This window comes from Siniperca chuatsi, linkage group LG21 (assembly GCF_020085105.1).
Source record: "Siniperca chuatsi isolate FFG_IHB_CAS linkage group LG21, ASM2008510v1, whole genome shotgun sequence".
Lineage (NCBI taxonomy): Eukaryota > Metazoa > Chordata > Actinopteri > Centrarchiformes > Sinipercidae > Siniperca > Siniperca chuatsi.
Window position 1 is genome coordinate 733,763 of NC_058062.1, and position 16,640 is coordinate 750,402.

Here is a 16,640-nt window from a genome sequence, read left to right on the forward strand (position 1 = left end):
GAGGACCCAGATGCAGAACAAAAGATGGGTTTATTCCTCACATAACACAACACACCTCAGAGCGGCTGAGAAGTCCAGGTAAGTAAAACACAAAACAATAACAGCAGCCCGACAAAGGTAAATCCACACAGAGGCGCAGCAAAAGTACAGGACTGAGGATTAAACGCTCGTGGTTCATGGTACGACGACGATCTGACACCGAACAAAGGAAACACAGACTTAAATACACTCAGGTAGGGGAGACAACAGACACAGGTGAAACCAAAGAAAGCAATCAAAGACAGGAAGCAGAGCTACCAGACACCAGAGGGAGGGAGAATATTACAAAATATAACAGGAAATAATGAACAAAAAACCCCCAAACCATGACTGAGGTAAAGCCATTCTTGGGTAATTAACGTTTAATTTCCAGCATTCATATGGTTTCTGTTTTTTTAAAGAAATATTATTAAATAAAAATATTACATTTAACAAACTTTGGGAAAACCACTGTAATAACTACTGCATGGAAACTATTTCAACCAACCAAACATCACGTCTATTACACGCCATTCACAGGCATTTGATACATGAAAATCCACAACTATTATATACATATATATATATATATATATATATATATTTACCAAGACCTGTAAGACCAAGACAAGTCTGAGTCAAAACACCCTTGAGATCGTGGGGAGAGTTGTCCGCATCAAAACACAGATGAGACAAGTACTAGTCGACAGACTTACGTCACATGACTTCCCACTACCTAACCAAGTAGTCTCTGAAGGCGTCTCCTACAGACGCTAAAGGTTACCATGTGCGTCTGTATACAACGCCGAGGGGCGTGACAAAAGGTTGGTAAATGACGCCCTGAGAATGAGAACAGGTTGGAAGTACTCACACTTCTGCCTGCTGTACCTGCGATCATAATAAGCCTCAAGACATTTCTCATATTCGATACTATGAAGAGTCTTAACAGATATCTAGTATCGGGCTGCTTTAGGACATCCGTCTCTCTGGTACTGCACGTTTCTTCTATCACTTGTGCTTTCTGAACAGCAGGTCCAGGTCGCTCAGGTAAGCAGGGAGGAGTCTCTCTACAGGGTCGCAGGTTTGAATCCCTCCGAGCCTCACCAGGTGAATCAGCATCTGGATGTGGAAGGCCGCCCCGTTCACCCAGGCCTTCGGAGCCTGAGACGACATGTGCCCGTCCCTCACCATGGAGTTCTTCAGCTTGGTGAGGGCGGCGCTCAGCTGGCCCTCGATCCGCTTGATGTCGCTCACCAGCTCGGCGTCGTCGTCGATGTTCATCACGCATCTCTTCAGGCACTCGTCGATCTGATCCCAGACCTCGGAGGCCTTCTCCTCGGCAAACACGCAGCGCAGGGCGTCCTTCGGGCTCTCCTCAGGCCGGCTGAAGGAAACGATGTCGATGAGGACGCCGACGCCCAGCGCTCCGAGGCCCGACCAGTTCAGGAGCCGGTGTCAAGTCGCCAGGCTCTTGATCCAGTCTGCAGCGCAGTCGCCCGCCTCTTGTAGTCTTGTCTCAGGTTGAAAATTAGGTTGCACTTTAAGGTGATGCTTCTGGAAATTTCATCGGGCATTTTATCCGAGCTGTAGTGAAGTTGATCGCTGCGAATTGTCTCTTCGAGCGTTAAATGTTTTTTAAAACTGTTCTGCGATAAAAGAGATCCTCCAGAGAGGCCAGATGTGTTATTTAAGAAATATTTGTGCCTTTACTCAGACTCTCAGTGTTTTTGACAACGCACCAGACTATTTGTTGGAACCATTGTAAGCTGTTTCTTAACGCTTGAATCAGTGTTGGAAAACAGGGTTGGGTGGGACTTTGCTAACGTTGTCAAAATAAGAGTTGGTCATATTTTACGTCTTTGATGGCGTTGAGACAAATACAGCCTACGCATTGTTGACTGGTTCTGATGGACTCCAGTCTGGGCACTGCTTAGGAGCCTAGGCCACCGTCCAATCAAGTCCCGTTCCTGTTGGTTAGGTGCTATTTTACTGTCCACAAGTACCGCCGAGAGGCTCCTGTCCTAACACCTCTACCGCTAGTCCCTCTCTTGAGGAACAAAGATTAGCATTCCTAACGTTTTAGAGAATTGTGAGAAAACAAGGGGGATGAAAGGATCAGGTCCAGAGAATCGTCAGTCTTTCGATAGATCAAAATTATCTATCAAGTTTTATTAACCAAAGCTTCAAAACATACAAAGCCACGTCCAGAAACTTAACACTTTGAGCTAGAGGAGAATAAAAAGAGTAAAGAAACCAAACAAAATCCTAAAGTCTAAAAAGTCTGCAAAAATGCAAAAGGTCTGAGCAAAAAGGAAAAGACCTAGAAGGTCTTCAAAAATCTGGCTTCCCTCAGATTGACTCCTTTTATAAAGCAGGGCTTCTACAACATACAGGTATATGGTCAAACTAAGCAACACAGTTATTCCTTACACAGGTACCTTATGTGTTTGTTTCTACATGTTTCCTAACATTATGTTTCTGACCACTGAAAAATAAAGAAAGATGATGATGATGATGATCAGTGATTCAGTTTTCACATGTTCAAACTGATCCAGGAGCTGACTTCAGATCCATCTTGTTATTGATCAGAGTCCATGTTAAAGACAGCTGCTGTGATCACAGCTCAGAAGTCATGCTCATTGGTGACATCAGCAGCGACGTCATCATAATCTTCATCCAGTTGGTGACTTCCTCCGACACGCTGGTTCATCTCCATGGAGACCGCAGGTTTGTTTCCTGTCGTCCTGCTGCAGCAGATCGACACCATCAGACCAGTAGAGACGCAGTATGGACAGATGACCGCTAGATGGCGGAAGAGTCTGAGCACAGACAGAGCGGAGGCTGACGGAGGAGAAGAAGAAGCAGAATCAGGTTTATTTATTAAGTAGGTTTTCAACATACTATTACACATACAGTACATATTCATAGCGTATTTTTATAATATTTAAAATTATATAGTTGTGTTTATTGAGGTGGACAACTCATGTTCATCCCAGGAAGATAATAATTTTAATTTTAATAATTGTATTTATTAGTATAGCATTTTTTAAGCTAGGAGCACAAAGTGCTTTCCAAAGACAGCTTATAAAACAATCACAAATGCAAAACGAGAAACACAAGAACTGCAAAATACAAGCACACAATTTAAAAGAAATTTACAAAAAAAACTATCATCAAAAGGGTAGAACAAGTTAAACTATTAAAACAAACTTAAAAACAGGTGGTTTCACAACAGATCTGTATCATGTGAACAAATAAGACTAGTGGTCAGGCGAAAAGACAAGTCTGTAAAAATGTGTCTTAAGACAGGATTTAAAAGCAGAAGCAGTGTCAGCAGATCGAATATGAACTGGAAGACTGTTCCAAAGCTGAGAAGCCAGTACAGCAAACCCTCGATCACCCTTTGGCCTTCACCTGGACTCTGGAACGGCTAGCTATAACCCAGCACGTCGAAAAAGGCCTTTTTTGACAGTCAGGAGTTAAAAGTTCACTGATATATTCTGGCGCCTGGCCATGTAAAGCCTTGTAAGTCATGAGTACGATTTTAAAATGGATTCTAAAAGAAATTGGTAGCCAGTGCAAAGAGGCTAAAACTGGGGTGATGAGAGAGGACGTCTAATACAGCCTGTATTCAGCACCATTGATTGGTCAGAGATCTCTCCATGTTTGGTGGAACCACCCTCATCAAGACTTTTATGTCATTTTATGTTCATTTCACACAGAAGGAACAAACAAATAAATGTCATTCATTGTGCTATCATGTTCCCAATATGACTTTCAATGAGAGATTTAATTGTTATTGTTTTGTCTCAGTTTGATATCATTATGGTTCATGTTTGTATTTCTATAGTCAACACATGCTGTTTATGCTGTTTCTTTCTCCTCCGGGACTCTCCACCTGTGTTCGCTGATTTATTCTGCTGCTGTTGAACTTGTTCTGTACATCGTTTTTATAAATAAAGTTTAAATAATTAACTTTCATCAGCTCACCTGCAGAAACAAGTAGTCCATACAGCAACACCGCCACACCTGCAATAGGTGGACAGAGGTCACTACAGGTCAGAGGTCAATAGGCAGACAGACAGACAGACAGACTTTCATCAGCTCACCTGCAGCAGCCAGCAAACCGAGACCTACAAAAGGAGAACAAGGTTTACTAAAGGTCAGAGGTCAGCAGGTTAACTTTGGATTGAACTACAGTGGTGTGCAAAAGTGTTTGCTCCCTTCCTGATTTCTTTGCATGTTTGTCACACTTAAATGTTTCAGATCATCAAACAAATTTAAATATTAGTCAAAGATAACACAAGTAAACACAAAATGCAGTTTTTAAATGAAGGTTGTTATTATTAAGGGAAAACAAAACCCAAACCTACATGGCCCTGTGTGAAAAAGTGATTGCCCCCTAAACCTAATAACTGGTTGCTCCACCCTTAGCAGCAACAACTGCAATCAAGCGTTTGCGATAACTTGCAATGAGTCTTTTACAGCGCTGTGGAGGAGTTTCGGCCCACTCATCTTTGCAGAATTGTTGTAATTCAGCCACATTGGAGGGTTTTCGAGCATGAACTGCCTTTTTAAGGTCATGCCACAGCATCTCAATAGGACTCAGGTCAGGACTTTGACTAGGCCACTCCAAAGTCTTCATTTTGTTCTTCAGCCATTCAGAGGTGGACTTGCTGGTGTGTTTTGGATCGTTGTCCTGCTGCAGAACCCAAGTTCGCTTCAGCTTGAGGTCACAAACAGATGGCCGGACGTTCTCCTTCAGGAGTTTTTGGTAGACAGCAGAATTCACGGTTCCATTTATCACAGCAAGTCTTCCAGGTCCTGAAGCAGCAAAACAGCCCCAGACCATCACACTACCACCACCATATTTTACTGTTGGTATGATGTTCTTTTTCTGAAATGCAGTGTTACTTTTACACCAGATGTAATGGGACACAACTCTGCCATGCAGGCCATTTTTGCCCAGTCTCTTTCTTATGGTGGAGTCATGAACACTGACCTTAACTGAGGCAAGTGAGGCCTGCAGTTCTTTGGATGTTGTTGTGGGGTCTGTGAATGGCTGAAGAACAAAATGAAGACTTTGGAGCGGCCTAGTCAAAGTCCTGACCTGAATCCTGTTGAGATGCTGTGGCATGACCTTAAAAAGGCAGTTCATGCTCGAAAACCCTCCAATGTGGCTGAATTACAACAATTCTGCAAAGATGAGTGGGCCGAAATTCCTCCACAGCGCTGTAAAAGACTCACTGCAAGTTATCGCAAACGCTTGACTGCAGTTGTTGCTGCTAAGGGTGGAGCAACCAGTTATTAGGTTTAGGGGGCAATCACTTTTTCACACAGGGCCATGTAGGTTTGGGTTTAGTTTTCCCTTAATAATAACAACCTTCATTTAAAAACTGCATTTTGTGTTTACTTGTGTTATCTTTGACTAATATTTAAATTTGTTTGATGATCTGAAACATTTAAGTGTGACAAACATGCAAAGAAATAATAAATCTGGAAGGGGGCAAACACTTTTGCACACCACTGTATATAATTCCTGTCTTTGTTTGCTTTTCCCTCCAGTTTTGATTGTTTGCCCCGCCCTAATTAGTTGCACCTGTGTCTTGTTGGAGTTTAGGGAGGTGTCCTCCAGCATTGAGAGACTTGATTCATCTATTAAAGGACATTCAACGCAGACTTTTTGTTAATTCATTAATGGAGAGAACAATTTTGTCTAGTCATTGGCCACCTCAAGCAAAGCCTACAGCCTTCATTCCAGTCTGCAAGCAACCAACATGCTAGCTGCCAGCCTGCATCCCTGCATATTAGCCCTCCATCAGTCAGGCTCGGGTACGTTAGCCTGCAACCTGCCTGTCCTGAGCCGGTCCCAGCTCCGAACGTGGTTACTTGCCTGGCTTTTGGGGGTCCTCGCAGCTATCAGCTTGGTTCCCAGCCTGCTATCCGCCCGGCTAACCCCCAACCTGCTGCTCATCTGCCTGCACATCGGCCTGCTAGTTCCCAGTTGATATAGCTGCAGGCCTACCTCCTGTGTGCTAGCCTCCAGTCTGCGCCTCAGCCTGCTAACCAGCTTGCACCTCAGCCCGTTTCTGTCTTGGATGCAACTTCTGGAAAACCCCCAGAAGGAAGCGTGATTCCCACCAACGTCATGCCTGACCGCTGCTCGTCCTCAGGGGACATTCCGCCAGACCCCCGGTGGCCTTCGGTCTTCGCTGCGGGCATCCTGTCATACCTCCAGATGGTTTCCGTGTTCGTCGCCGGTCTTTAGTCCGCCCTCCGGAGGGGTTTCACCTTTGTTGCGGACCTCATAAGTTGCTCTGCACGTCTCGTCGTGTTTCACTAAATCACTAAATGGTTGATCTGCACCTGCTCTACCTACCTGCATTTGGGTCCTTTCCCTGCTACCCTGCTTGACATACTACAACAACCTAAGCTTTCAACGGCATCTCATGGTGTTCGTCAGTAAATGGAGTTGGCTCAGGTGTCATCATGTGACCTACAGGTACATCACATCTCCCCCCATATACAACCACCTGTTATCATGGGACTGAGGGTCTGTACCTCACATGACGACACCGTCTCCATAACTACGAAGCAAACGCCATTAACTTATAAAGACCATGAGATGTGGTTGAAAGCTCTGGAAAAGCTATAAGTGGACATTGACTTAAGATTATATTGTCAGACCATTTAAAAATGTGTGATCTTGGCACGTCCCAGTGGTAGTAACAGAAATAACAGCAACAGTTTGAAACTACAAATTCTCTGTAGAGAAAATAAACTCAGAGAATCAAAGTCAGGAAGGTTTAAAGTAACAAACATTTCCATCCTGAAACTGAACAAGTGAAATTCAAACTCCAGTTTATAAAGCAGTGTTTTAGTTCAGACATCAAGCATCAGCTGCTTCACCATCATTGCTCAGGTGTAAAAGATGTGTGTGTACCTGCAGTGTGTTTCCTTTGAACAGATCGGACAGTATCTGGATCAGCAGGAAACAAACAGAGATCAATCAGTTTATTGGAAATGGAAATCAGAGAGCATTTCTCATTGAGCTGTGTGACATACGTGTCCTGAGGACGTCACTGATTGGACAGGAGTCCAACCAGTCACAGGCTGTTGGTTCAGTACAGACCTGCTGACTGGATCAGACACAGACTGGTTACAGTTCATATCAGGTGAGTCGGACAGCTTTCATACCTGTTTGATTCCTGCAGAGCAACACCATTCCGACCAGGACCAGGACCAGGACCAGAGAACCCGCAACTGCTGCAACTATTAGGAAGCGAGAGGAGAGAGGAGGAGGAGGAGGAGCAGGAGGAGGAGGACCTAGAGGAGAAATCAGTAGAACCTGGTTCATTGCAGTGATCAGTTTATCGGGTCAGCAGGTTAGTTCATATCTTTAAACACAACTGTCAATCATATAAACAGGAAGTGATGTCAGTGTCCTGACCTCTGACCCTCAGCCAGCTCCGAGGAGATTCAACAGTCAGATCAGTATGACACTAGTAGAGACCTTGGTCTGATGGACTAAGTTAGTCCATCAGACCAGAGTCATAGACAGACATGAACACAGGATGCAACAACTTGCCTTTTGAATCAGTTACAGTGATGGTGATCTGGTGGCTCCTCTGTCCAGAACTGGTTTCACACCAGTAAACGCCGGTGTCTGATTGGGAGAGATTGGAGACGATGCAGGAGGAACCACCAAAGTCTTCATTGTGTCCTCCTGCTGTCCTCTTCACCGTCCATCCGTCAGCAGTCTGTCCAGCTTCAACACAACTCAGAGAGACCGACTCTTTGATAAAGAACTGAGGACGGTTTGGACTGAGCCTCAGAGAGACTGGAGGACAGACAGACAGGTGATCAGACAGACAGGTGATCAGACAGACAGGTGATCAGACAGACCTTATTATTTAGTGTCAGTGATTGTTTTCACTTCCATCAGCTCACCTGCAGAAACAGTCAGTCCAGACAGCAGCAGCACGGACACACCTGCAACAGGAAGTCAGAGGCCACTGAGGGTCAGAGGTCACTAAAGTAGCCAATGAAATGAGCTATAAAAAGTTTAATTTATTCCATCAACTGTTTGGAAATGAAGAATAAAAATGTTTGGTGTTTTTCATCAATGTGAAAGGTAAAAGGTCGATCTTTACATTTCTTTTGAAACTCCATTTTAATTATTTAACTGTTATTAATTGATGTATTATAGTTATATTTTCAACTCGTCTGATGAACTTTTACTGCCTTTTGTCTGTTTCCATACATATTTGGATATAAGACATATCAAATATATCAAGCTACTTCAGAATCAGCTTTATTGCCAAGTAGGTTTTCACATACAAGGAGTTTGTCTTGGTATTTGGTGCATAACAATAAACATAGTAAGAGAAAATAGAAAACTAAAAAGCAAATACTGCAAAAGTCAATAACCCTAAATATAAAACAGAAACATTTACAATCCGAAATCTGAGAAAAAATATGAACAGTGTTTGTTTTTAAACTAAAGAGCTGTACAGCAGGAATGTGGAAAATATTGACCAGGGAATGTTCACAGTATGAAGAATATAAAATATGTGCAGAGGTGATAATCCAAGAGATGTGCATTAAGCAGAAGGACTCCACAGTGCGGACTCTTTCCCACCCAATGAGGGTGGTGTCGTCCATAAAACTAGAGGAGCTTGAAAGACTGATGACTGGAGGTGCAGCTGTTGGTGTACAGGGAGAAGAGCAGAGGGGAAAGGAGGCAGCCTTGAGGGGAACCGGTGCTGATGGTCCGGGAGTCTGAGACATGTTTCCCCAGCTTCACGTGCGGCCTCCTGTCGGACAGGAAGTCTGTGATCCACCTGCAGGTGAGAGCTTGTCCTGTAGCAGATCCGGGATGATGGTGTTGAAGGCGGAGCTAAAGTCCACAAACAGGATCCTGGTTCCTGAGGAGTCTACGTGCTAGAGGATGAAGTGGAGGGCTATGTTTACTGCATGGTCTACAGACCTGTTGGCTCTGTAGGTAAACTGCAGGGGGTCCAGGAGAGGGTCTGTGATGGCTTTGAGGTGGGACAGCACAAGGCGCTCAAAAGATTATTATTATCCGGCTGCCCGAATACGTCCCTTAAGACTCTCCAGTTGATCCTGAATGCTGCGGCACGTGTACTGACAAGAACTAGGAAAAGAGATCATATCTCTCCAATATTAGCTTCTCTGCACTGGCTCCCTGTAAAATCCAGAATAGAGTTTAAAATCCTTCTCCACACCTACAAAGCTCTTAATGGTCAGGCACCATCATATCTTAAAGAGCTCATAATACCTTATTACCCGACTAGAACACTGCGCTCCCAGGATGCAGGGTTACTTGTGGTTCCTAGAGTCTCCAAAAGTAGACCGGGAGCCAGAGCCTTCAGGTATCAAGCTCCTCTCCTGTGGAATCAGATCCCAGTTTGGGTTCGGGAGGCAGACACCATGTCCACATTTATGAGCAGGCAAGACTTTCCTCTTTGATAAAGCTTATAGTTAGGGCTGGCTTGGGTGAGTCCTGAACCATCCCTTAGTTATGCTGCTATAGGCCTAGACTTCTGGGAGACTTCCCATGATGCACCTCTTTCCTCTCTCCTCCTCTCCCTCTCCATCTGGATGCATTTTTATCCCATTACTGCATGTTACTAACTCGACATCTTCTCTCTCCCATAGTTCTGTGCTTTCTCGTCTCTCTCCTCTCTCCTTCTGTCGCTTTCAGCAGGTATTTCTGCCTCCGGAGCTGCAGAGTCTGGATCTGTGGTTGTGGGCCACCTGCTGCCCCCATGTTGCTGCTTGACAACTGTTCCAGAACAACTAGATCACATGACTTTAAAATGTTTTCACACCAGATGAAGAGCACCAGCGATCAAAATATGAAATCAAATCCTGTGCAAATTCCACGTGTTTGTTTACCTTTTGCCAGCCCCTGAAATGTTGGCAATATGCTTCAGGAACTAACTCATATGCCTTCAAGAAAGCAGATTTTACCGTATTGTAATCTTTATCTAATCTTTATGTAATCTCAGAAGATGTGCTTGTGCTTTACCTGTAAAGACACACTGTAACGTTAAAGTTCACTCCTCATCAGGCCGGCCTCTTGCATCAGCAAAACGCTCAAACAAGCAAAAGTTTCTACATTATTTTCATTAAACTTTGGCAACAACTTCAAGTTACCTGCAACATCAAAACGTGAACCAGTGGTTTCCTCATTGACTGCAGATATTTTACCTTCCTTAATCAATGCGTTTTTCCAAATCCAGTGTCAGTTGTCCCTTTTTAATTTTTTCCAAACTCCTTTTCATGTTCTAACTTCAAAAGCAGCAGTTCTTTCTGCTGTTCAAGTGTTAAGCCAGCCATAGAAGTACTTATCCCACTCTTACCTCCCCCATCCATCAGTACACCACATTCTTCCAAGGTAGCCTTTACGATACTTTTCAGGTTTTCCTTTGTACGTTTGGGCTCAACTTCAACAAAGTAATGCTGAACAATCTTCATCAGCTGTTCGGTACATTGCTCCAGCACCTCATCAGAGAGAGACTGAATGAAATCTTCCACAATGTTAGCCATAACCACGAACCAAATCTAGCAATCAAATGCAAATTGATTGCCAAATCTAGCTATGCAACAAGTGGCCAAAAGAACTGGATTCTCCCCATCCTAAACTAACTAGTAAGATTAACTAGCTACCTAGACTACTTGGGGCGGGTATTTATTCACTGTAACCCAGTGGCACTGGAGGGCAACTGCATACAAACAGGGACCCCCCAAGAAACCCTGGATGTGATCCCGAACCAATTGCTCTGACCACTTTCTCCGTCACAGTAAAAAAACTCCCGCAACAGACCCTCTAGTAGAGCCTGCTGCTACGCCTCACAGAGGAGCTCTATGCTGTGCCAGAGTGGCAAGGAAAAACTTCCTTTAAGAGGCAGAAACCTCGAGCAGAACCAGACTCAATGGTGGGCGGCCATCCGCCGCTGCCGTGTTAGGTTTTGGGGTACGGTTGGGGGGCTAGTTAGCTAGTTACCTTAGCCGTCTGTCACTCTGAGTGAGTATTTGGTCGTTTATCTAGCTAACGTTAGCCAACAATGCTAGGTTATCTAGCTATCAAGTTATCAGATTGGTAACATTACTATCTCTTTTTGCAAACCTTGCATCTTGCACGTTGTGTCGGTCATTAGAGAGCCATGAAATATTAAATTACACTTGACCAGCATTATTAAAACATATCAAACATCCTTTCAGTTAGCTGGCATACATGGAGAGAGACTGAACACGGGGAGAAAACTAAGAAAAGTATGTGAAAGTAAACAAAACGTTGTGACACATCGACGCATATTAGAGCTACGTTGCGTCAACAGATACAGAAAATACATTTGCCGTTATGTTACATTACGTAGAAGATTATCCACGGAAGTTTTCTGTAACAATTATTTTCATTACACACAACACAATTCCATGACTTTTGCCAAAACTTTGAAGGATTTGACTTTTCCAGGCCTGGAAAACTAGATTTTGAAATTCCATGACTTTTCAACAACTGTGGGAACCCTAGTATTATTTTTTTTATTATATTATTTTACTATATTATTGTATATATATTATAATCTATTCCTATATTTTAACTTCTGCACTATTGTATGTCTTATGTCTTAGATTCTCTGCGATTTTCCTTCTATACTTATTGTTTGAGCGTTGAGGAGCCTGAGAATTCAGAATTTCATTGCCAACGACTGCGTCACTGTAATTGTTGTGCATATGACAATAAAAGATTTGAACTTGAACATTTAGAGCCTGATGAGACGAGGCAGAACGTACTGAATGTCCTTGATTTCACCTTAACGTCATTAATTATCTGTCTTCATCTTCTGCTTTTCCTTTCTGTGCATGTTGTTTTTATTTTTGTATATATGAATTATATATTTTTAACATCTGGCCAGGGACGACAGAAATGAACATTAAACTCATTTGCAGTTTGCATACAATAGTAAAACTTTCTAATCTCTCATTTTGTAGTTCAAAAGTTAAACGAAGACAAACATGTTTCACAGTTAAACCTCAGATGTGTCAAAGTCATGTGGGATGAATGAGTGAATGAATGTAGAAGCTCTGTGTTGGACTCACCGAGCAGCAGAGACACAGGTGAAGCCTTCATGTTGTCTGGATGCAGACTGTCAGTCACTCTCAACAGCAGGGCGATGCCTTCAGCTTCACTACTTCCTTTTTAACACAGTCAGCGCGTCATTGGCTGCGCTCCAGGTCACCCTGCTGCTCATGATTGTTGCTTCACAGCGAGGGCGGGGCTACCTGCTTTAATGGAATGCAGTGTCACGTATGTAAGACGAAAATCCTCCTCTGCAGGTTCCTGTTACCACATCGTCTGCTGTAATGTGCTGTAGAGCTTTGATTCTCTGCCCGACTGGACCCGACCCGCCGGGTTCAGGCCCAAAACTAATGTTGTGGGTCGGGCTCGGACAGAAATGTAATGTTCCACTGAAGTGTGTGATTGTTGACTTACAACGCAGTCCCGCCTGAGTCTTTCTGGTTCCAGACCAAATCAGGCGCTGTGGCGAAAATACCAGTCTAGTGCGTTTAGGCTGAGGCGGTGGGGGCCACAGGGGATGCCGGAAAAGACTTTTTGGGCTTGATCAAAGATCTAATGTGTTGCTCTCCACTGAATCAGGTAGCCCCGCCCTCAATGCTACGAACCAATCACCACAGCAGAAAGGGTCACATGTCAGGTGACTGTTTGATTCCACTCAAGTCAGCTGTCTACATCACAAAGGGACAGTGTTCTGATTGGCTCATCGCTGAAACTCTCCATCTTTGCATTCAGCTCCTGATCTGAAGATCCCTACACCTGATCAGCAGTTTGACTTATGTCCACCACAAGGTCAGGTGCAGAGTGTAGCACAGGATTACATCACCAACACCTGTAGAAGGGAAGCTCTGGGACATTTGAATCAGAATCAGAAATACTTTATTGATCCCTGAGGGGAAACTCTTTGTTACAGCTGGTCACTGTCACGTCAGTCACACAGGAAGAGAAGCACTAAGCAAAAAATATAATACAGGTCAGATAAATTAAGTACCAAGTGGGTATAAGTATAAAATTAAAATAAGGGTGAAGTACAAAGTGGATTTACCGGTTGATGATAATAATACGGTATAAGGTAACAGTGCTGGGGGGGGGGCACAATGCAAAGACCACGTAGAATTTTTTTTTTATAGTAGAATAGTAATTATAGCGTTAATATTAATAAATTACTAATAATAGGAATGACAGCTATAGGACTAATAATGTCAGTATCAGTAACAGAGCCAATAACAACAACTGTAGCAGCAGTTGTCGAGCAGGAACACGGGGGCAGCAGGTGGCCCACAACCACAGATCCAGACTCTGCAGGAACACGGGGGCAGCAGGTGGCCCACAACCACAGATCCAGACTCTGCAGGAACACGGGGGCAGCAGGTGGCCCACAACCACAGATCCAGACTCTGCAGCTCCGGAGGCAGAAATACCTGCTGAAAGCGACAGAAGGAGAGAGGAGAGAGACAAGAAAGCATAGTATAATGAGACGGAGGAAATTGCACAGCAGTAATAGAAGTATGAATAAATATCAATATCAATAAATAGGGAATTTTAAACTGAAAACAGAGAATATTGCACAATTATTATTAAGTATTGCAGAGATGTTAATGATCAATGTCCAGTTTAGTGACTTCGGGTCATACAGACTGACACTTAGAGGGAGGAGTTAAAGAGTCTGATGGCCACAGGCGGGAATGACTTCCTGTGGCGCTCTGTGGTGCATTGTGGGGGGATGAGTCTTCCGCTGAAGGTGCTCCTTTGTTTGACCAGAAAGACAAAGCAACAAACCCGTGGATGATGTATTTCAGTTTAACACAGAAGGCAGCACTGACACTCCTCCCTCCTTCAGAGAACCAGACAGGTACAAGGAGCCGTCACACGCCCCTCCCAGATTACACGACGGACAGCTGTGATCTCATTTGTTACGCACTAAAAGGTTGTCTGATATATGCTCGGCCTATTTATATTAATGTTTTTACAGGAGGAGCAATTCAATGACATTTAAAGTAATAATAAATATAATAATATTATAAAGAGTTCTGTCTAGACCTGCTCTATAGGAAAAGTGCAATGAGATAACTTATAACGCTATATAAATAAAACTGCATTGAATTAAAGATAATGAAAAAGAAATGGGGGACTTTAGAGTGACGCTGCAGTGATGAACAGTGCGAAATGAATTTCTCTGAGCTCACTTCTGCTTGTCATATCTTCACTGCACATCTGCATCTGGTTTTAATCACACGTCACCATCAGGACACTGAACTAGTACAATAACACCGAGCTTAACAATGCAACACAATAACAGTAATGTAAGTGAGACCACACAACGCTTGTCGTATGTTTTCTATCTATTATAATGTTGCAGCTCTTTCTTACAAAAACTAAAATAAATGAGAAGCTACTTACCGACTGGACCGTCCCAGAAGTCACTTTTGGTTCTAGCTAGAGCCGAACTACATACAAAGTAGGAGTTCTTGGTGGAGCTTCTGCGGGCAGCCGCATGAATTTGGGCTCCAAGATTTTATACTTTTATTGCTCTATTTATTGATCTTAACAGTCTAGCTAAGAAATACATAGACAAATCGAATTTTTGAAAGACAACATGGGAAATCCGAGTGCCAAGACGGATAAAATCCACGTTTAGAGATTTTGGATGGATTTTAGGAAACGCAGACTTCTCCTTCATAGTGGATGTGGATGATGACTACTGCTAGAAATCTGTTGATACTGGCACAACTTGGATAAATCACCAATACACACTTCTTAAGGAGCCTGAGGAAATTCGTTACGCCCCTGGCCTTGGAAGTTCAGTCAGTTATGAAAAGAAATGGGGGGACTTGAGAGTGACGCTGCAGTGATGTACATGTGTACTCCAGGACACCGTGACATCACTGTTAGGTGTGGTCAGACGAGGACACTGCCTAGCCACTAAATTAAAGAAACAATATATTTTGTAATGAATCAACTGAAAATATTAGAAAGGCCATTAAAACAGGTCAATAAATATGACATGAAACTTTAAAAGTGAACCACTGCGAACCTGACTGAGTCTACAGTCATGCTAGCAGCTCTGTGAGGCTGCACTGAGACACAGTGGTGCTTTGAGCTAAATGCTAGCATGCTAACATGCTGATGTATAGCAGGTATAATGTTTGTGAATCCAGATCCTGACCATCTCCCTTTATTATTGAATCACTGTCTCTTCTCTCATACAGCCACATCAGGCGTTCTGATGCTGAGCTGAGGTTATTGATGCTAGAAACAGTCATATCAGTTGTATTAGTGACAGTAGCAGCTCCACTTTGACTGCAGTTATTGATAATATGATCTGACTTGAAACTAAAACCATGAGAACGTGTTTGAACAGCGGAAACCACAGCGTGGGGAGTGTGAAATGAGCTCACTTCTGCTTTTTATATCTTCACTGCTCATCTGCATCTGGTTTTAACCACACGTCACCATCAGCACACTGAACTAGTACAATAACACTGAGCTTAATAATTCAATTTAATCTTATTTATATCGCGCCAAGGGGGTGGGGGGTTGAAAATAATGTAATGTTAGTGGTAATATCAATATAATATTAATTATATATATATATATAAAATCAGTAATAACAACAACTGTAGTAGCAGTTGTTGAGCAGAAACACGGGGGCAGCAGGTGGCCCACAACCACAGATCCAGACTCTGCAGGAACACGGGGGGCAGCAGGTGGCCCACAACCACAGATCCAGACTCTGCAGGAACACGGGGGCAGCAGGTGGCTCACAACCACAGATCCAGACTCTGCAGGAACACGGGGGGCAGCAGGTGGCCCACAACCACAGATCCAGACTCTGCAGGAACATGGGGGGCAGCAGGTGGCCCACAACCACAGATCCAGACTCTGCAGGAACACGGGGGCAGCAGGTGGCCCACAACCACAGATCCAGACTCTGCAGGAACACGGGGGCAGCAGGTGGCCCACAACCACAGATCCAGACTCTGCAGCTCCGGAGGCAGAAATACCTGCTGAAAGCGACAGAAGGAGAGAGGAGAGAGATGAGAAAGCACAGAACTACGGGAGAGAGAAGATGTCGAGTTAGTAACATGCAGTAATGGGATAAACATGCATCCAGATGGAGAGGGAGAGAAGGAGAGAGGAGAGAGGTGCATCATGGGAAGTCTCCCGGCAGTCTAGGCCTATAGCAGCATAACTAAGGGATGGTTCAGGACTCACCCAAGCCAGCCCTAACTATAAGCTTTATCAAAGAGGAAAGTCTTAAGCCTACTCTTTAATGTGGAGATGTTGTGGAGGAGAAGGAGGAGGAGGAGGAGCAGCAGGAGGAGAAGGAGGAGAAGGAGGAGGAGCAGGAGGAGAAGGAGAAGGAGGAGCAGCAGCAGGAGAAGGAGCAGCAGCAGCAGGAGGAGGAGGAGCAGGAGGAGAAGGAGGAGGAGCAGCAGGAGGAGGAGGAGCAGGAGGAGGAGCAGGAGGAGAAGGAGGAGGAGCAGCAGGAGGAGGAGGAGCAGGAGGAGGAGCA

At 44.0% G+C, this 16,640-nt stretch overlaps 1 protein-coding gene across 4 annotated transcripts; it reads right to left on the reverse strand.

Moving 5' to 3' along the window:
- Positions 1 to 2,153: 2,153 nt before the first annotated feature.
- On the reverse strand, positions 2,154 to 13,024 carry LOC122868850. Of its 4 annotated transcripts, none has more exons than XM_044181231.1 (9): positions 12,542 to 13,022; positions 12,148 to 12,330; positions 7,969 to 8,010; positions 7,607 to 7,858; positions 7,216 to 7,344; positions 6,962 to 6,997; positions 4,128 to 4,151; positions 4,009 to 4,047; positions 2,154 to 2,859 (listed from the first exon to the last, which is right to left on the reverse strand). In XM_044181231.1, exons 2-9 carry the CDS (start codon positions 12,176 to 12,178, stop codon positions 2,642 to 2,644), a joined length of 771 nt encoding a protein of 256 aa, XP_044037166.1. In that variant the 5' UTR covers positions 12,179 to 12,330; positions 12,542 to 13,022; the 3' UTR covers positions 2,154 to 2,641. The 4 variants fall into 4 exon arrangements, with proteins under 4 accessions (XP_044037166.1, XP_044037165.1, XP_044037164.1 ...); XM_044181230.1 differs by having other exon boundaries at positions 12,148 to 12,333; XM_044181229.1 differs by having other exon boundaries at positions 12,148 to 13,022.
- Between the last annotated feature and the right edge of the window lie 3,616 nt (positions 13,025 to 16,640).